The following is a 21,073-nucleotide window of genomic DNA, read 5'->3' on the forward strand; positions in this document are numbered from 1 at the left end:
CAGCCTCGGGTTCGGATACGGCATTGCTCAAATTGGCAAATCTTAGCAAGCTACAGAAGACTTTCTGCATCACATGAATATTTTTTAGCATGTGGTTTGGAAGTTTAATTATGCAAATGAATTTGCTTGCTTTGTACATTTTAGAGACACGCACATTGGCGAGATAACAGCAGTACTTATTTCTTAGGTTGTTTTGGGCAAACCAACGAAAGGTGCATCGCATTGACCCAGCATCAGACAGGTTGAGGCAAATATGCTGCTACTCGGTGGCAGCACTTGGAATTCATCTAGCCTTTCTGATATGGTCAATTTCATAAGGATGCCGGTATGAATAAGAACACTCGGGCCTTTACTTCACTCTGAACTGGGTGGTACCACCCAGTACATGTACCGAGGCTGGCCGTGTAGTTACGCAACTGCTTTGAATTGAAAGCTAAGGTCCTGGAAGTTACACACTGTGTTTATAAATTCAATTGACTATAGCAGCAACCTGGACTGGACCGCAACAGCTTTTTTGTAGTCAGACAGCCAATGAAGACATCAAGCCCTGTAACAAAACATGCAATAAGTTTCACATTCAAGAGATGCACCATCGATTGAGGCACATCGCGAATGATGACTGACACCAAAGTTGACTTTATTTACAAGACCACCAACAGGAAGCAAACACACCACTGTTGATTTTATTCACAAGAATGCCCACATGATGCATGACGACTCAAAACAAACCAAAAAATGGCTCTGACTAGATTCAAATAACAGCTTTTACTCTTACAGAAAAATGTACCAACATTCTGCAAGATTCTGAGTTCAGTGGCCATTTTAAAGCAGGGTTGCCAAAGATGACTTACTGATCGCAACAGACACCGTTTGTACACTTGTTGTTTGCATCTATGGGTGTCTGGCTACTTGGCTTTTGTCAACAATTTAGAATGCATCCAGCTTTTCTTTGTGTAGTTAAAAAAAAATAAAAGAAAAAGCCTGACACCGCATGTTTAACAAGTCAATTTCGTTCAAGATTAACTTTACAATTGCCTTATCATTGAGAATGTCTCAAATGATTCAAATTTTTATGCTGTCATTTAACTAACTATGCGCGATACACTGCACATGGCAATGTTTAAAATGGACCACTTGAATTCAGTTCAGTTTAATTCAGGTTCAGAGGTACACACAATTACAGTACAAACAGTTCACTTCATGTATTATAAAACAACAACAAACCAACAATATTGCAAAATGACGCAGCGCTGAGAAAGAAAGAGGCATCATGCAGACAGCCAGTGTGCACACCCAGTGAAAAAGTGGAGGGAGGGAGGGAACGAAAGAAAGCACAAAAGGAAAAACAACGTTATACTCTCCTTAAATACTGGCTGGGCGCTTCGCCCTCGCCTCACCCGCACCCGACCGTCTCGTGTCGGCCGATGGTTGGGTTCCCCTCCCGGCCGGTATTTGACGTTTGGACTCATCCTCGCGCTCCGGTCCGGTCCCTCTCTGCAGGCACTTGTCCCATCCGCTGCCCCGGCAATCCTGAAAGGCAGACATAGTGGTGGTTTTGGCAAGGGGAAAGTTCCATTATACCCTGGTATTCCACAAAGGGCAAGGTATAGCCACGCTCCACCCTGAGTGCACCAGGCCATGCAGGTACTGCTGGGCGCATTGGAGAAAGAGAGCGAGAGAGAGAGAAGGGAGGGAGGGGGTGTCTGCTTTGCCGATTCGTATCTAGAGGGTCACAGCAACCCAAATGCTCGTGCGTGCTACTAGTTACCCTATTCAAACAGACAGGGGTAGGGAAAGCACAAAAGAAAAACCAAAGTCATACTCCCCGAAACGCTGGCTGCATCTGCACCCATCAGTCTCGTGTGGGCCGCTCGTCATGGGCCAAGGTCCGGGTCTGCTCCGGGCGGTGTTGGACTCGTCTTCCGCCTCGCACAAGTGCAAAAAGACAAACGGCACTCAGTTGCATGCGGTTCACTTCTGTCAACGTACTCATTACCTGCCCTCTCCCTGGTCTTGTGGGTGCAGCCCAGTCCCTCTGGGTGCAGGCTGGCGCTCGTCCCATCCGCCGCCCCGGCAACCCTGAACGGCAGAAAAATAAGGAAATCAAATTAAAACCAACAAGTGTGTACACTACGCTTGCAGATTGGATTGCCATGTCACCGCCTCTGGCCAGCCTTGGCCAGTCATGCATCAGGCTCCTCTTCAACACTTGGCGACTGCTTTCTTTGGGTGAGTCCTTTCTTTGCACCCCGCTCACCAATCACGGGTCTGGTGGCCTCCGTCCACCGGCTCTTCGTTTCATACATGGTCTCTTCCACCTTGCAAGACAAGCACAAAAGTCTCGCTTGCGCTTGCCGTCGCTTGCGCTTGCCGTCGCTTGCGCTTGCCGTCGCTTGCGCTTGCCGTCGCTTGCGCTTGCCGTCGCTTGCGCTTGCCGTCGCTTGCGCTTGCCGTCGCTTGCGCTTGCCGTCGCTGCGCGGTCGCTTGCCGTCGCTGCGCGGTCGCTTGCCGTCGCTGCGCGGTCGCTTGCGCTTGCCGTCGCTGCGCGGTCGCTTGCGCTTGCCGTCGCTGCGCGGTCGCTTGCGCTTGGCACTCAATGAGGGCTGCACAACATTTTGGAAAATCAATAAGGCAGTATTGGGCCAGACCACTGCATTGAGGAAAGTTGTGCAAATTTGATCGCAATCAGATCAGTTAGATTAGTTAACTTGAACTTATATCAATGACTTATCGTCTTAACTCATTACAAATAGTTAGGCAAGAAAACATGTTTCATTTGCCACATGAAAAAAAAAATCTTTGCTTTCTTAAAGTGCATGTCAATAACCTAGACCACCATATGGCAGTTTTCCAATACACGTGCAGCCCTACACACGTCACCATTGGTGTCCTAATGGCAGCCTCGGGGCAACTTGATCAACACTACGAATGAACACAACACTGCTTTGTAGCACAAAATATCAATGGCAACATTTCGTGATTGATTTCATGAATTTGTGTCAAAGAATTCTGAATTTGTTTCAGTATGCAGCCCTCAAGCAGACATTGGGACACCGCTGGTGTAATTTATATATAAAAAAAAAATCCCTTTCACACGTTGACGCTGCGCAGGTCGACGCCTCCAGGGAAGCGGGTCCCCCTCAGAACTCGGCAACTTCAGATCAATGCCACAGCAGTCAGTCCACCTCTGATCAGATTGTGTCACGTCCCGGTCGCCATCTGCAGAAACAAACAAATGTTAGAAACTCAAGGAGCACCCCAAGTTGTCGGTCACTTGCTTACTTGATCACAGCGACTCGCTGCTTTTGGAGACCGTCGCCGGGTCGGATCGGGCCGTGTGCCCCCATTTTTGCGTCCCGCCTGCAAATGGCAGAACATGAGCTCGCATCATTAGGTCTTCCTCGTGGACCGGCTCGCCCAAACACCGACCCCTACACCTAGAGAACAAAGGACACACAGCTTAGATCAAGCACGACAGTGGTAGGTTAGAAAAAGAGACAATGTGACTGTCTCGCTCCAACACCTAGGGGAGAACCAAGAAAGCAAGCACCACAGTGGTAGGTTAGGGTTAGATGAAGTGCAACAGTGGTAGGTTAGAAAAAGAAAACGTCACAAGTCAAATATCAAAATTGGACAATCGGGATCGGCTCGCTCCAACGCCGCCCTACACCGATGGGGGAGAACAAAGAACGCAGCGAGTACGACAGCGGCAGGTTAGAAAAAGACACAAAATGGTACAAGTCATATGGCAAGATTGGACATTGGGCTCCGTGTCAAAGTTCAGTTTTGTCTCCATCCAAGTCACCACATCCTCCCCCAAGTGAGCCATCAATAGCAACCAAGCACAAGACACCGCTAGATCCAGATAAGCCACAACCTCTTAAGCATGACCAACCATCAGAGCCCCAAACACTGGCCACACCTGCAAGCTTTCCGTCGTGCACCCATAACCAAAGGCAACCACTCTGCCCCATCCTGGGCACATAATCGGCACACGTTGCCTTTTGCAGCGCACTGTTTGATTCTTGACTTGATATAGCATTGCTCTTTTGGATAGGCCATGGCTCCTTTGGATAGGCCATGGCTCCTTTGGATAGGCCATGGCTCCTTTGGATAGGCCATGGCTCCTTTGGATAGGCCATGGCTCCTTTGGATAGGCCATGGCTCCTTTGGATAGGCCATGGCTCCTTTGGATAGGCCATGGCTCCTTTGGATAGGCCATGGTTCCTTTGGATAGGCCATGGTTCCTTTGGATAGGCCATGGTTCCTTTGGATAGGCCATGGTTCCTTTGGATAGGCCATGGTTCCTTTGGATAGGCCATGGCTCCTTTAGATAGGCCATGGCTCCTTTAGATAGGCCATGGCTCCTTTAGATAGGCCATGGCTCCTTTGGATAGGCCATGGCTCCTTTGGATAGGCCATGGCTCCTTTGGATAGGCCACGGCTCTTTTGGATAGGCCACGGCTCTTTTGGATAGGCCACGGCTCTTTTGGATAGGCCACGGCTCTTTTGGATAGGCCATGGCTCCTTTGGATAGGCCATGGCTCCTTTGGATAGGCCATGGCTCCTTTGGACAGGCCATGGCTCCTTTGGACAGGCCACGGCTCCTTTGGATAGGCCATTGCTCCTTTGCATAGGCCATTGCTCCTTTGCATAGGCCATTGCTCCTTTGGATAGGCCATTGCACCTTTGGATAGGCCATTGTTCCTTTTCATATGGAATTATACTTTTCCCATTCGGCTCCTCTTGCAGCCTGCAATAACACACAGACAGCCATTAATTGTGTGCTGGGAAGCTAAAACTCGACAATCACTGTGTGTTGGGAAGCTGAAACTTGACAAAAACACGTTTTCACCTGATTTAGGACTACTCTTCCTCAGTGTCCTCAGCATCACTGAAATAGCTCCTCATGAGCCTCCTGCTTGCTTTGTATAGAAGGATGCTGGCTGGGCAGTCTTTTCTAGTGCTATAAAAAACAAAATTATTACAACAAAAATAAATATTTTAATTTATACATACTTAATAGTTTTGCAGTTCAAAAAATATATAATCATTATATTGTAGTAAATTATGGTAATTATTCAGGATTATAATATATATTTTAATTACATCATTCATCAACTCACCTCACATTGGACAGATGATCCAGGTTGGCGGCGTCCAAAACGGGAGAAAATAACTCGCGCAAATGTTTGTTGCGTAAGGGAACGAGAGAGGGCGGGCGCCATCTTTGAATGGATTAGGTCTGATTCGGACACGACGTAACAAATTCGTTACATTTATCAGTTCGCATTATACGGAAATGGCACACGCATGATATAAAATAAAATAGTGTTTAGTTAACTAGAGTCAAACTAACATTTCCTATAGTCAGAAAAACACGCGCTTATCGCCGGCGTCATTTACGAGCCCTCAACAAACAAACGAATGAAAAAATGCTGGCCAGCATTAAAAAAAAGAAAAGAAAACCCGCGAAAGACAATACCACCAAAACGCGCAACGACGCGACGCAAAGTGGATCGTGGCGTACCGTGCCGTCCCCAAACCTCAAGCACTCCCTAGACAGTGAAAATCCTGCAAGAAATAAAAAATGGCATCGTAAGAAACTGCAAACATTTGCTCACGGGCTAAATTGTGTGAAAATCCTCCAACAAACAAACATGGCGTCCGTCGTGAGCGACGGCAAGAAACGACAAACATTTGCTCCCTTACCTGAGAAAATGCCACACGCTCGGTGGCACCTGCATATGATAACTTCCCTTGAGCACACCTGTCTTCAATTTACCTAAAGCCATGACGTCACATCCGTCAATTTAAATCTTCTCCTGAGAAGCCGCCATGCGCTCGGTGGTACCTGCATAAGATAATTAGTGTCGGGCCAACAATTGAACGGGAAAGTATTTCATTTTCTTCTTCGTTTTGATTTACAGCGAGGTGGCACCAGCTTCAATGCGCATTACAGACACCTGCTGGTTAAAATCATATGAACTGAAAAAAACCCTCTTTCACTCTCGTTCACTGAAAAAATGAACTATGTAAGCCAGAATGTAGATTTACGATTTACTGAGAGTGGTTTTTAAATAACGTGTATGCATATATATGTCTAAATATTGTTATCCAATATATCTACTGCAATATCACATTAGATTGGTGGGTTGAAACCCTAAGCCTAGCTTTAAACCCTACTTTCAAACCCTAACTCCAGTATGAAAGCCTGGGTTGAAACCCTAACCCTAGCTTTAAACCCTACTGTGAAACCCTAACTCCAGTATGAAAGCCTACTTTTGAACCCTAACAAAAACATGAGTGAAAGAGAGAGAGAGAGAGAAAGAGCGAGTGAGCGAGAGAGGGAGAGACTTACTATATATGGTCATTTAATTAATAAAAAAGCCTGATACCCATTGAATTTATTAATTAGATCATTTTAATTTGTTAAAGTGTTCAAGTTTACATACATTGAAATTTAAGTTATGAAAACGAAAACATTGACAGAAATTAACCACATGAATGTTTGTCTCATTCCAGTATTTAAATTGAATAAATCTGAAACCTTTCAAACGGTTAAGATAATCAGTCACAAAATAAGAGGATTAAATAGATTATAATGTCTTTCTACATCTATTAACTCTCTATGGAGATGGGAAAACAGATTTAAAAAAATGAGTTGAATTGAAATCATAATGGAGATTGAAATGTCGAATAGCGAGGTAGTCCAGAATATCACCACCAGCCTTTTTTTTTTTTTTTTTTTTGTGGGTTGCATATTTTCAACTCATTCCTAGGTGGTATGTCGTCTTCATATTTCCACTTTGCTGAATGAAGTCCTTGCTTTGTCACTAAAGTGCCACCTCAGCAAATGTGCAGTGTATTCATGGTAGCAGTTCTCATGGGAGCAGTTCTTCTGGTGTCTTTCAGCTTCTGACAGCCAACATGGAGTTGATTTCCCAGATGAGGTTGCGGAGTTGATCCATGATCTGCTTCAACTGTTGGTTCTTCTGCTTCAGCTTCTGTCGTAAAAGTCAATTACAAATGATTTAGGTACTTTTTTATTAGCTGGACTAATTAGAAAATAATTAGCAAAGGTTATGGTATCTGCAGTAATACGTAATACTAAAAACTATAAACCACCATGTAATTCTTGAATGACATACTAAACTAGGTTAAAGATGTAACCCTAACCCTGCCCTAACACCTAGCCCTAATGCTAGCCCTAACCCTACTTTGAAACCCTAATCCTAACCCTACTTTGAAACTCAAACCTTATCTCAAAACCCTACTCTGAAATCCTAACCCTAGTTTTAAACCCTACTTTGAAAGCCTAACCCTAGTTTAAAATACTCTGAAACCCTGACCCTAGCCCTAACCCTATTCCTAGCCCTAACCCTAATTTGCTCATGAATGAATTGGATTCTGGGCTCAGGATTTACTCTGTGCTTCCAAAAACATGTTTGGTAAATTAACCAAAAACCATATTATGTGTTCCGTGTGACTGACTGCCAAACACACCAAATGCCTGAGATTGAGCAGGATTATAGGATTAAGCAGTATAGAGAATTGATGGGTGGAATTACAAATAATACATTGCAAAACATCCACAGGATGCTTGATCACCAATGTCATTATAAATGATCACTCCTAATGCTGGTTTTTAGTGATAAAAGCAATCTTTGCACAATGGAAATAAACCCGACTAGAAATAATCCACAGTCAGTAAAGTTCCATTAATGCAGGACTGGGATTGATCTGGAATTATAATAACCTTGTGTGCGCATGCGCTTGAGCTACTCAAACAAAAAATAATTCATAATAATACAGAAAAAGGAAGCGGCCCTAAAATTGAGCCTTGTGGGACCCCAGAATTAAGAATTACCAAGACTTGCACACATGATTCGGTCTGGAAATGGTTTATCCGAATGAATGCCGATATTAGTCACATCCAACATGAATGCAAATTATTAAGATGAACTCCAACTCCATCTTTTGGCAACAGTCCTTTGGCCATGACTAATTACAACCCCTTTTTGTCCGATAGATAACACCTTGAGTCGTGGATTTCACACAGCTCTCTTAATATCAACTCTTTTTACTGATTGTCCTTGAAGATAATCTTGAGTGGAACATTTGGAGGCCTTCCAGTTTCTCACTCGCTCTGTGAAGGACTCTCAGCGCTTCTTACGAGCACTCTTGCCTCCATCTTCCCTTTGCTATCTGCCTCTTTGACTTTCACTTTTATTCAGAGCGTATGTGCAATACATGATCTGCCTTATTACCCTGATGAGCAGCTCTTGAAATAACTTGGCCATTTACTCTGCATTAATGACACCGGTATCGAGTCTTTGTAATTTCAGGTACGGTAATGGAGCGCTGCATTGTTGAACAAATGTTTTGAAAAGAAACCACATACAGACAATTTCAAGCATAACTGGCTAAGTAAAATAGTGCGAAGAAAACCAAGAGGATAAGAGGACATTGCATTAATAAATGTTTCAGGGCATAGCCGAGCAAGCACAAGATGGATACTTGTAATATCAGATTATACGCCTCAGAGGGCACAGAATTGAGAGACATCATTTCTCTAAAGCTCACAGACAAACTTTTTTCTTTCTGGAAATTTGCTCCAAAGAACCATCCCGACATTTCTTAGCAGCTCAGAATGATTGGCATGTTTATGAATGGATGGTGATTTGAAAAACATCTTGGGATTACGTTCAGTCAAAGCCAGTCATGGCCTTCAACGAATATTCGTCGTGTCAAGGAAGTCAAGGCCAAAACGTTTGTAGAAGACATGAATGGTCGCCCATGTTATTTCATCATTGTCGTAAGATGATAAAATAAAAGCTAGGAAAAGAGCTGACAGTCTTCTTCTACACATTGTCTGATCCACTTCATCACGCTGCCTCGTCGTCCCTGACTCCAAATCAGATCAAAGATTCCACCATCAGTAGGAGGGTGGAAAAACAAACGAGTAACAAGGCTTGTTGAGTTTTTCCATTTCAGCTCCTCTACAGATTCCTTCATCAATGCATTTCTGGGCTAAAACAGATTCTGCGCTCGACATCCCTTATCTGGACTACATTCACTAAAGCGCTTTTTTTTTGTGGGGGGGGTCTTTTGAAGGCCGCTTTCGATTGAAAATCTATTTGTGTTGACGAGCGCATCCCTTGAAGTCATTCTTCAATGGGTGCGTCAAACTGGTAATTGGTTAAACACTTGAGATTTGTCAAATCTCCACGCTTATCAAGCTTTCTAATTGCCATCGCTCCATTAATTATGACGCGTTATTATCGCATTAAAGCCGATCGGGGAAGGCTTTGTTGCTTCCTTGCGCTGTATGGAAAAAGAAAGATCATCTTGTAATGGTATTAAAAACAGTATTTACCACATTTGAAATCAAAAACAAGGCTACAAAGTGGATACTAAGAACCCCCCTGTTGTGTTGAGAGGAGATTTGAGATAGCAGCGGATTGGAATATGCGCTCACGCTTGATGACGAGCATGCGAAAGGGAGCAAGTGGGGATGTAGCAAGTGGAGCAAAAATGTGCTTTCACTCAGGATTCCTCTGTTAATCCGGGCTGTCGCTGGCAACTCAAATCGCGGCTTTGACTCGGTGGATGTGGCTGGGAATTACAAGTGTAAGTGTCTGTGAGTGAGGAGAGGGGATTAGATGAGCGAGGAAGTACACTTTTACGTTTTGCCAGTCGGAATCGCAGTTATCGTAAAAAAAAAAACAAATTTCTGTTCATATTGTAAATATTCTTTTGTCGGCATATTTTCAAATTCGATCAAAAAATATGTTAGCGTCGCTGTTGACGACTCCGTCACTTTGATCTCCTGCTTGTACTTCAGCTCGCTGTCATAACACAATCGAGAACATAACCGATTGCCAAGAGTTGAAAGAACATGATGGATTTTACACTGAATCAGCCCCGAGGAAACACCATATATGAACAGGTGCTAATTTGATTGTTGGGCTTCACGTCACGCTGATAATTTAGCAGGTCAGCAGTAGCCAATCAGACGTGCTCTGCTGCACAAAATGGAGACCTGTAGTCGATAGACTTGAGGTATTGACGCGGCGTATCGATTCGATGTGTCTCGTTCTTGACGAGTGAACATGGAGCTCAGTTAATCGGGTCGCACCAGTTGACCTGTAAGAATATACTGTAGATGAATGAGGTCAGACTGTGACACAGTTCAGTGCACATCTGATATCATTTTCGGTCTGAATCAAAGCTGAGAGTCAATTACCGAAACTGCGATCTGATTCCGTGGAGAATCAAACGGGGTTATAGCCGGATGGACTTTTTGATTAGACGCCTGCATGCTGATAAGGTAAGATTTGAACAAACAAAGGGCCTGGATGATACAGGGAATTCATATACACACACCGACTATAAGGCATGCATAATGTATGATCCAAGTTATTTTTTTTTCTTTTTCCCCCAACTGCATTTGCAGTAAAATCCTCTACAAATTGGGAAACTTGAAGAAAAGTCAAACTTGTGGAAGTAAGCTGCTTACTCCTCGATGCCCGCCTAGGGAACGGTGACCCTAAGTGGGTTGTGTCGAAGCATCTGATAGTTCCCCCAGAGGGAGCCAAGGCCAAACAGACTCAATTTGCCACCAGTTTAGAAAAAGAAACTTAATTGACTTTATAAACTTTATAGCTTTCCTCAAAGGGAGGCTTTAAGTGCCAGTGTGTGTTTGGGTTGAGATTTCCTCGGGGAATAAAAGGCTTTTTATAAGGGATTGTGAAGGCAGATAAAAGCCTTCTCTTCCAGAAGTGGCAGAAATACAATAGGTGTGTTGTCATCCCCGCATTGAGGTGGAACCACTGCAGTGTCAGCTGACCGGCCCACAACACATTTGATCAAATATTTTCTTACTATTACCACATTTTGGATATGAAAAAGAAAAATCATTACAAAATGAAAAAAAGGCATCTCCAAACTACAAATGGTGTATAAAAGAGCAGCCAAAACGACTTTTTTTTTTAACACTATTGCGAAAAACGACCCCAAAGTAAAAGCCCCTTGTGTGTTCAGACTCCCGGTGGATGTTTGATGACATGAGAACTGCCTGAAGTTGTGACTCCTTTCAAATTAAATTAAAAGCATCAGAATCCTTTTTTTTTATGGGAACTTGTGTGTTTGAAGCTTACGCAAGTCTCTGCTGGATCTTTCTATAAAGGTTAGCGTCATGCTTTTGGATATCAAAGCATTTAATCTTCCCCGATTTTATTCCCTTTATGGTTTTTTTAGATTCAACAATGATTGACTAGATAAAAAAATGTGTGAAAAATAAAAGATTGTTTCCCATGTAAGCTAGGAAAGTGGATCAAATAATAAATTCTCTCACGCTTCCTTTTCGGGTCTTATGGCAAGTTAGTTTATTTATCAACAGCTTTGTTGATAAAACTAACCAGGCGTTAGTTATTAAAATGTATTTTGCCAGCAGCTACTTCACAGGTCCGCATGAAGAAGCCAAATCACAAGGATGGATGGATCACTTTTCAATTTGAAATTACAAGCAGCCTCCCTTCTTTTAATTTCTCCCGTTCTCATTTGAATGAAGAGAACAGACATGGTAATTAACAGGGTATTAAGAAAAGCGAGAGAGTACAGAGGAGAGGGAGAAGGTTGAGAGTGCCTGAGAAGAGCAGCCGAGTGGGAGAGATAGCAAAGAGAAGACGGCCAGTGAGGAGCTGTGGAGAATTAATAACATGCCAGATCTCTCCAAGGCCTCCTTAATGGGCTGTGACAGGAATTTATTCACACTTAGGCTGGTATCAAATCAAACGCAAGGCAAGTGGCAGTGGCAGGCTTCAGCTCGGGAGGGCGGGCGGGCGGGAGGGATTGAAGGCTATGCTCAGTGGAGGAATGATGGGGGGGCATGTCTTATAGGTCCAGCATGACAACCCCCCTTTGGGATAAAAGCTCATCTCCAAGGCATTGAGGGGGAGACATAACGCATGCAAAGGAAGCCCAGCCAAGACAAAATGATGAGTGATGTGTCGACGACAAGACTTGCCTGTCCCACCAGCCCAGATGGAATGATTATCAAGAGTCGCTATGAATCATCGTGCAAAAAAAAAAACACCCTCGGTCCATCAGTCAGACAGAAGGTTGCTTTCCACATATTTGCGAAGGAGACAGCAGGCACAAAAAAAAAAAGCTGCAGCAGTTCCAGGGAAATGAGCAGCAAGTTAAATGATGTTTCCTGTCCTAATTGGCATGTGACCAGTAATGCAGGCCATTTCATTATGGATGTAATTTGTGGTCACATGGGTGTGACTGTATTTTTTATTTTTATTTCCAAACGCTGCATTTGACTAAGGAGCCAGAATTGATGTGCACAATCACATTCGAGGTCTGCAGCACACAGATTGAGCAATGGCAACACATTAGGCATCGATGACTTCTGGAAAATGCTTCTGAAATATTCATGCAAACGTTATTACGTTTCAAAAACGACATACATAAACAGCAAGTCCCAAAAAATGGCACACAATCTCCAAAAGGGGGAATACATAAAACGCCAGGATACTTTCAAGCACTTAAATTTAATATTGTCACACGGAGTCTTTTTCGTGGCGAGCGAAAGGTTAGCCCCGCCTCCTCCGACCTTCCAACCATCCGTCAGCCCGAGTCAGACAAACAGCAATTACCCCAATCGACAGATAACGAGAGCAAGACTATCAGTCACGGCGGGCAGGATGTTTCATAAAGCATCCAGACATTATCAAGAAGGACTCATTTATCTGCCTCTTCTCTATCTATCCCGCTATTTTTACTCCTTACCTCCTCTCCAAGACAATTTATTTTTTAGTTTGTTTGACTGAGGCGAGTTAGGCAACAGGTTGAAGTGGAAGTGACAGCAAATATTGAAGTGCTTTTAAAATGGAGGGAGAAAATAGGGTGTCAACAAGTGAAGGGTGAGCTCATCCAAATTGTCAAATTGCCAAAAGGATTTTTTTTTTTACTGATGGAAAGATCCAATAATTGTGTGATTTTTGCAACAAATAACTGTTTTGATTGTTACATTTTTTTTTTTTTAAAATCCTGGGTTGTTTTGCTTTTTTAACAGGTTGAGTTACCCAAGGTTGGGTTAATCATTTTGACCCAGCAGATTCTGTTCAATATGAGATATTAATATTTATATATATAATATTATATTAATAATACAATGGAAAAATGACCTTAATCATCTTCTGGAAGCTAGCAAAATGGAATAATTTTTTAAATTGCCAGGTCAGTCAACTAATCTTCAACTCAATTCCAGTCATTTGAGTGCTCACCAAAATAAATTGGTCGTTTCAGTTTTGATGCGGTCCAAAAAAAAAAAATTCTATAAGCATAAACTGTGTCACAGCTGTCCTATTTCAGATTCCAATTGCGTTTTTGTCGTTTTTAGGTGGTCTCTTACTTATGCCGTGGCTACAGACAAGGGGATTAGTGAAGGATTGGAAAGCGTGGACATACGGTGTCAAACGGACACTCGTGTTTACCGTGATAGTGTCTCGGGAGCGCACACTTCAATGAATTTCCACACAGCCACTCTCTCCTGTCGAATAATAACAAGGCTGCTGTCTATTCCAAGGTTATTCTACTCTCAAGACAGCATGAAAAAAATACCTATGATTGTGAAATCCTCTTATCCTTGCACTATCTTCTTTTTTCATCCACGTGATTGTAGTAAAAATATCATGGCGGGATAGTCGTACCGTTTCCTGCAAAAATGCCAAAAGCAAGCTTTATCGAATATATTTGAAACAGAAATTTGCATATTTGCATATATTAGATGGCTAATTTTGACCTGTGATCAATCAGACCAGGGATTTTTTTTTATAGTGTTAGTGATCTGAATCTATACATGACTTCAAAACTTTTTTTTTTTTAATCTGATCTTCAGCTTGAAAGTTTGCAAAACGCTTCTACTCTTCTTAACACTAGAGCGATAATCTTCCCCTCGCAATTGGCTTACAGGAACTTTCGATTTTCCCTGCTGCAACGGAACTTTTATCAGCCGTCCATCCATTTTTTTTTGAAGCGCTTATCCTCACGAGATTCGTCACTCCACGGGCATTTCATCATAAAACTGATTAACTTGACAATCCATAGCTGTCTTTCTTTCATCCATCTTCTTTGTTCGTGTCGGGCGGGCCTAGTCGACTTTCCAGATCATTTCAAAAACTCACTTTCATTTGTTTGTTTTTCACTCCCATATTTTAGTTAAAAAAAATGTCCTCACTTTATGTGACAGCCGCTATCTCCTGATCCATCCTTCTCCCAACACCTGATAGTCCATTTCTCTTTCTGCCTTTCGCCATCAGCAAGCCATTTATCCATGTTTCTCCTTTCTATCACTCTTATCACAAATCTTTCCCCTTTTTCTCCATCAAGCCGTCTATTCACGGCTCTTCCTACCTACCACTTTCTTCCTCTTTTATCTCGACTCGACTCCCATTTAGTTGATCCAGAACCAGCCGATCTGGCCGGAGCAACTGCGGCAGATGTGGCCCGGCTTGCAAACATCTGCTTCCCTTGTCCGGCTGCATTTTGACTCTGCTTATCAGACTAACCACTTTAACTCCCCAAAGCTTGCTGCCCTTACTGCTGCTGCCTTAATGTGCAGCTGGGAAGCCTGGAGGAAAAAATCACTGCTAAATATGTTCCAACACATGGGGCACACACTCAAGGGCCAGAGAGGGAGTCTTGGCTTGTCAAATGGAGCTTCACCCTTTGGGTTGGACCAGGGTCATGCCAGGTTTTGATTCCATTAGCTAGTAATGGGGAAAATGAAGCTTTAAATTTGCTTCATGAATCAGTTGTATTTTTTGGCTCCTCAAGGTGGCACTGTTGAGGTTAAAGAAATGGCAACTTGCCATTCAGGAGTCAGAAAAATAAAACAACTGCTTCATGAAGCAAATTTGAAGCTTCATTTTCCCATCATTGCTGTGAATTGCTTCTGTTAAATTTGAACTATGGTGTCAAACTTGAGGGCTACGGGCCAAATCTGGCCTCAAAGTCATTTGATGTAATCAATTTAGTTTTCTTGTTGATATTCCAAATACAATCACACACATTTAAACCTGTGTGAACATAACAGGGCACTAAATCTGACCAAATTTTGGCACACGATTTGAAAAAAATAAAACAAATTCATGCTGCCCACACAACCATGTCAAACTGGCATGGTTAGCAAGGTCAGCATTAAACCTGCCAAACATAAACATATCTCCTGGGTAGTGAGAATGTTTTGCATGCTGACGTTTGCAAATCGTCTGCAGCATACAAGGAAGCTTCTATCTACTGGAATCTAGTACAAAGTTCTTTTCGAGTGTAATAGATAACACAAATTTCCATGCTGTCTTAACCTCCATACTGTATCTACGTGGATGATTTGACAGAACTCAATTTGCATGCTAATGGCGAGGAAGGTCACGTTACAAACAAGGTTATTTATCTCTTCTGGATGGCAGTGTCTAATAGGAGCGAAAAGAAAAATGCAATTTCCGCTTGGCTTGTGCGCTTTGGTTTTTGTTTTTTTGCAAGAATATTGATTGTTAATTTATGATAGGTTTGCCACGCTTTTATTCAAGGTTCTGCAATAAACAATGTTATCTAACATTATTCCACGGCCTTTTCAGCCATTGTGTTTTTGTTGTGTTGTTGTGTGGGATGAAGCTGAACACAGCTGAGCTCAGGGTTCACCTCAATGTTTCCCTGTTGTGTTAACATTTAAAAGCAGCCGGGGGAGCGCTGCGCAGCTCTTAAAAATAACCAATTCTCCTTTCTGCTGCTGCTGCTGACATTACTGACCTAGGACCATTATCATTGCAGCACACTCGGGCGGACTGGCATGCAATTTCGGGGCCAGCAATGCACATAAAGAAGGGCTTCAACCTGTATACACACAGACAAACTGAATGTGTGCAGGAGGAAAAAAAGAAAAAACAATCTTGCTCTGAAGAAAGAACAAAAGCGCTCACTCTGTAAATACAGATTCATAAATAAAATGTGCATGGTAGATAACGGGAGGCTACTAAAAGGTAGTCAAGACCTATACGTCCCAATTTTACTGCAAATGGCATAAAATGAATATATTTTTTGTATTAAAATTGTTTCAAATTCCGAGTTCCTGATTGTAAAACCACAAATCAGCCGCTGTTGTAAGTACCGATACCTTGATTAGCAAATATCGATACTCGCCCATGCCATTTTTTTTTTACAGTATACTGGCAAATTTCATTTTATGTCAATTGTATTATTTGTTTCATTGTGCTAAATGACAGACATTGTCTCAAAAATCATTTTCTTACAGAAATCCATTTAATTTCTAGTAGCAGCCTGAAGATTTTAACACTGACTGCTATTTTAAAACTGTTCATTAACTCCACCACCAGGTTTAATTGGACCACAACAAACACTCCAAAACGCATGAAGGAAAAAAAAAATACTTATAGTCCAATGAATCTTATCAACAAAAGAACAATACCTGCAGTTAATTTCGGCTCACTAAGAAGACTGCCATTGCTCAAACAAAAGACATTTGCATACTTTGGTCCTTGACGCTGACAATTTGACAGTAGAAACTAATAAAGGCGATGTTTGCAAAAGCAAATGGAACTGTACTGCTTGTTGGAAATGCAACAAGAAAAATGAACCACTGTGCCAAAACCAATCTACGGTGGCAAACGCTACACAACAGCGAAGGAGGCTTTGAAAGGGACTTTTGGAGTGGCGAGATAAGGACTTTTGATAAAATAGCAATTTTCCGTTACATGTTTTCATAAGAAAAGCATCATGCTGGGTTTTTTTCTTTTTCACTTGTTTTGCCAGCTCTCACTCTGGGCATCTCAAAAGTATGTGTATGCATTTTCCCCAGATGGTGGATGCAATCTGGACAAAAAACTTTCAGCCTTGAGTGACAACACAGCATGTCGGTTTAAAGAAGCGTTATCGGCGCTGCACGTCACAAGCCCCCTCTATCAGAGAAGAGCAAAAACACATTTGACAGGTAACACATTTGAAAAAGCTCTTAAGAGTCTGCTGACATTTGAGGCCACTCCAAAAGTCAACACCTCAACAAAAAAAAAATTGGGCTAGCTTTTGTCAACTGACTTCATGCTTTTATTTTCTTAAATAAATCATCTGTTTCTTATGTAAATGACCCTGGCAAGAAAGTAACTACAGTGAATCTTACGATACAGCAGTCGCATAAACTTCCCCGTAAAACAAACTAAGCCTCAGCTTATGTTTCTCTTTCCACCCACCTACTCAAAACAAAACCATATGATCCACCTGTTAAGAATCCCTACGGCTTTGAAAAAAAGTGTGTTGGCGTGGTTTACTGGAAGAAAAACTTTCAAATGCATGCATGCACGCTGGGATCCAACTTGCTGCCTTGGGAAAACATTCTTCGTGTAAAAATGTAAACCTCATCACAGTCCATCAGGCACACAAACAAAAAAAATTCCACCTCATGGCCCTCATCAGGAATCTCAAAGGTCGAGGGAAAATATGGAATTGAATTGATTATTTGAAGTGACGGGAGGACCGGACGGAATTCCCCTTGCGGAAAAATATGGTAGGCTAGCATATATGAAAGCATCAAAAGATATTTGCGATGAATAAAAAAAGGTGTAGATGAGAAATAAAAAGAAGGTTCTCAGATTTAACTAGATACTCGCACAACCTCGTCCATGACCGACAGCGAGTGATAAAGGTTCATGGTATGAAACACGACGCCAGGAAAGCACATAGGCTTGAACTGTTTAAGAAAGCCGACCTTGTCGTTTTATCACCGCTGGCTGGAGCTTAATGCGGGTAACCCTGAGAGTGAGAACACAATACCTTGTTGACCTCCTGGATTTCTCTCCTGTCCTCGGCTGCAGGGCGGTTCTGGCCGGCTGAGTGGTCGTCATGTTTGGTGCCGTCATCGTCCATAAAGGGTATCAGTTGCTGGAGCGGAGAGAGAGAAAAAACAAAACAAAACAACAGCTACTTATCGTAACGCGCTTTTAAATTTATACCAAGCTTAAAATAAACCTCTCTTGTTTAACATTTATAGGTTCAAATGATGCATTTATGGGCAATCTTAGGGAAAATGGGGATTCGGTGTAAGCTTGTGAATGCAAGATAAGTCTCTCCTTCCCCTCTACAGCAAAAATTCATTCATTTTTAAAAAGCCCGTGTGTTTGACCTTGTCCGCTGGACACTTCAGTGGGCCTGATATGCAAGGAGCCTTCTTCAAGCATGTCGGCCTGGACCTGCTTAATATTATAGCGACCCCTAGTGGACATCTGAGAAGAAGCTTGCATGACTCATGCAAAGATAGTAAAAATGGTAAATAGATTTGACCAGTTGCTCTTATTTTTCATTTACAAAATGATCAGTGGTTGAAAAGTCAAAGCTCCAAGAGGAACTGGAGATTCAGTATCTTGCTCAAGCATACTTTGGCACGGTCGCAAGGGAGCCGGGAACTGAATCCAGAAACTTGAGTCAATAATTATGACTTGAATTGTGGAAAAAAAAATGTAATCATCGTGTTGCTCGGTCGGTAATTTGAGTGTGTACGCTGAAACTGGAAAATGATTAAAGAAATCTGCGAGGAGCAATAATTGACTCGCGACTGAATGGGAGAGTAATCATCAACATATGAAAGAACAAAATGGTGAGAAAACAAACAGTCAGAAATATGGAAGCAGAAGCTGGGGAAATGGCATGACTGGAAAGGATGACCAAAAGAGAGTGAGAATCCAAAAAAAATTGAAAAATGTGGATAATGTGTGATCTGATCCACATCTGGGCAACCTCCCAAAATATGAGCTCGGACTCAGATGGTAGCGAGGATATGAGCAGGATATTAGACAAAGTATGATCTTGTCTTCAGTTCATGGAAGGGGGGGCTTTTTAATCACACAACACTGACAAGAATTTATTTCCAAAGGTACTGGCCTGACTTTGAGTGTGCGAGGGGCTAAAATGTGCTGAGTGAGGGGGGCAAAGATGAATGACGATTGTAGTATGTGTGTGCCCGTGAGTCATAACCCTCGCCTCCTTCATGGAAAAGATGGATGGTGGTTTCCTGCCTTGACAGAGAAGAATGGGGCTAATGAAGTTCACCAGGTTGCCTTTCTCTATAAGAAAAAGTGAGGAAATAAGCGGAATAATAAATAATTAAAACGAAAAGAGCGAGGGAGGGGGCGGAGCACAGCCGAAGGAACATGAAGGAAACGTTTAGAGGGAAAAGTCAAATGAAGTTCAGGGCAGAAGAGGCAGTGCAGGGAAACGGGAAGAAAATATTTGAGAATTAGGTCACAACAACAGCTGGAAAGAAAAAGAGATACGTCGACGTGCCTTTGGCCCAGCTGTTCGCTAATCGGGTCTGTTGCAAATTGGGCTGCAATGAGGTCACACTGCCTGACTCATTGATTCCTCTTCCTGTTTGGGGCAGCTAGTAGTGAGTGGACTGCCAGGCAGGCACCTAAAATGTCCACGATGATAAATGCTACACAGGCTGGGGCCAAGATCAACAACGCTCAGTCCTGGGTGAGAACCAGAGCCCTGAACCGAGCCGCCGGGGGAGCAAAGAAGCATTTTAAGAAGAAAAATAACTTTGATTGCAATTGAGTGTCCCAAAATTTATGGACATAAAAATATAAAGATATATGCTAACACATATGAATACAAAAAATTGAATGATTCTGTTGTCATACCTCTGGAAGTATCGGGTCGAGCCCGGCACAGTTTTCGGAACATTTGTCGTAGACGAGGCGTAGCTTGCGGAAGAGCACGGAAAGCGTGCGAAGATGCTCCTGCAGTTTTCCCAATCTATCCTGGTGGGTGTTGGGGTGGTAAGTGACTCCATTAGGCAGCTGAGCGGGACCAAGAGAAATGTTGTGTTAAGTAAAGCATTGATCCTCAATGACTGCAAAAGGCACTTGGACTTGTCGTCATCCATTAGTCTTCTTCAGCTCATATAAAATAGATGCAACTTTATTGCAATACATGAAAACTCATCATTGCTGTTTGAAAATCACGACCAAGGTGACAATTACAGCTGCTACCTAGGAATATAACCATGATTAACGCAATGATTGATTAGTGAGACCCCAAAAGGAGGAAGATGGAGACACCTGCATGTTCCTGAGAAGCTGGAAGATCTCCATGGTCCTGAGGACAATGTCTTGGACCGTCTCCTGGCCAATGCGGCACAGCGAGGCCGTGTTGACATCACGAGCTGCCTGGGCCTGCTGCTGCTGTTGCTGCTGCTGCTGCTGCTGTTGCTGAGGCGGTGGCTGCCCGCTGAAAGGTGACACTAGTGGAGGGGTTGTCATGGAAACAGCAGGTTGATGATTGAAGCAGTTCAGACCTTAAGTGCCTTGATCAAATAGAAGATTGTAGGTTACTCCAACTTTTTGCCCTTAATAAAAACATGACACTTTATTTTTTGTAAATACCCCCAAGCATGAAGTACAAAGAAATGAAAACCGCAGAGGGTGAGTAGATGAGTGAAGTGCAACAAAACAGCTATTATTAAGCGTCAATGAGGAAAAAGTAGAAGAAAACGTAAGATTCCGAGAACATAAGGTTCGGCTTCAAGTTCTTCATGGACAGGCGTCTTTTTGAAGTGTTAAAAGTCGTTGGTAAGACGGCATTCTAAATATTTAGACCAACATTAAGGAATTGCATAAAACGCGACGAAGTGAACTTGCAGTAATTGCATTTGCAGAAGTGCAGCGCTTGTCAAAGCTGGGTGAAGAGTCCGAAAAAGCGACAGCAATTTAAGAGTTGTAGGCTATCTTAAGAAACTTCAATTCACCTTAATGCATTAAAGTTTGTTGAGTAAAACATTTGGTGTGAAATGTTATTACCTGTGTGGCGATAATTTGTCTGTGTTGATTGCATGTTAAGTTCTCAGTTTTAGTAGAGGTTGGAAGTATCGCGAGATGTACGCCTGAAACAGTAATTCTAGGACTAGAACCGCAAGGTAATATTATAATCCACGGAATATGGTTTGTGGAACCGGACTCACTTAGTCTGTATGTATTATGTAAAAAATAAATTG

At 42.6% G+C, this 21,073-nt stretch overlaps 1 protein-coding gene and 1 long non-coding RNA gene across 5 annotated transcripts; both read right to left on the minus strand.

Moving 5' to 3' along the window:
- Positions 1 to 616: 616 nt before the first annotated feature.
- LOC148379739 (uncharacterized) lies at positions 617 to 5,879 on the minus strand. 2 transcript variants are annotated; one of them, XR_015855215.1, is made up of 6 exons: positions 5,713 to 5,879; positions 5,531 to 5,574; positions 3,283 to 3,360; positions 2,161 to 3,219; positions 1,997 to 2,079; positions 617 to 1,926 (listed from the first exon to the last, which is right to left on the minus strand). It is a non-coding gene; the product is annotated as an uncharacterized LOC148379739 (long non-coding RNA). The 2 variants fall into 2 exon arrangements; XR_015855214.1 differs by having other exon boundaries at positions 1,997 to 3,219.
- Positions 5,880 to 6,401: 522 nt separating this feature from the next.
- Positions 6,402 to 20,961, minus strand: med30 (mediator complex subunit 30). Of its 3 annotated transcripts, none has more exons than XM_088365938.1 (5): positions 20,880 to 20,961; positions 20,142 to 20,323; positions 19,722 to 19,880; positions 17,857 to 17,964; positions 6,402 to 7,004 (listed from the first exon to the last, which is right to left on the minus strand). In XM_088365938.1, exons 1-5 carry the CDS (start codon positions 20,911 to 20,913, stop codon positions 6,912 to 6,914), a joined length of 576 nt encoding a protein of 191 aa, XP_088222064.1. In that variant the 5' UTR covers positions 20,914 to 20,961; the 3' UTR covers positions 6,402 to 6,911. The 3 variants fall into 3 exon arrangements, with proteins under 3 accessions (XP_088222064.1, XP_088222063.1, XP_088222065.1); XM_088365937.1 differs by having other exon boundaries at positions 6,402 to 7,007; XM_088365939.1 differs by having other exon boundaries at positions 6,402 to 7,007; positions 20,142 to 20,386.
- Positions 20,962 to 21,073: the final 112 nt, after the last annotated feature.

The sequence above is a fragment of the Syngnathus floridae genome, chromosome 21 (genome assembly GCF_059516105.1).
Source record: "Syngnathus floridae isolate MCC-2025c chromosome 21, RoL_Sflo_1.0, whole genome shotgun sequence".
Taxonomy (NCBI): Eukaryota; Metazoa; Chordata; class Actinopteri; order Syngnathiformes; family Syngnathidae; genus Syngnathus; species Syngnathus floridae.

What these genes read in the sequence shown, in the direction of transcription:
- med30 (XM_088365937.1), bottom strand. Translation starts at nt 20,913, where the DNA reads ATGCAATCAACACAGACAAATTATCGCCACACAG. An exon ending in TCGACCCGATACTTCCAGAG is followed by an intron (nt 17,965 to 19,721) that starts GTATGACAACAG and finishes TCTCCGCTCCAG; the next exon opens with CAACTGATACCCTTTATGGA. An exon ending in AAATCCAGGAGGTCAACAAG is followed by an intron (nt 7,008 to 17,856) that starts GTATTGTGTTCT and finishes CTTTTACGACAG; the next exon opens with AAGCTGAAGCAGAAGAACCA.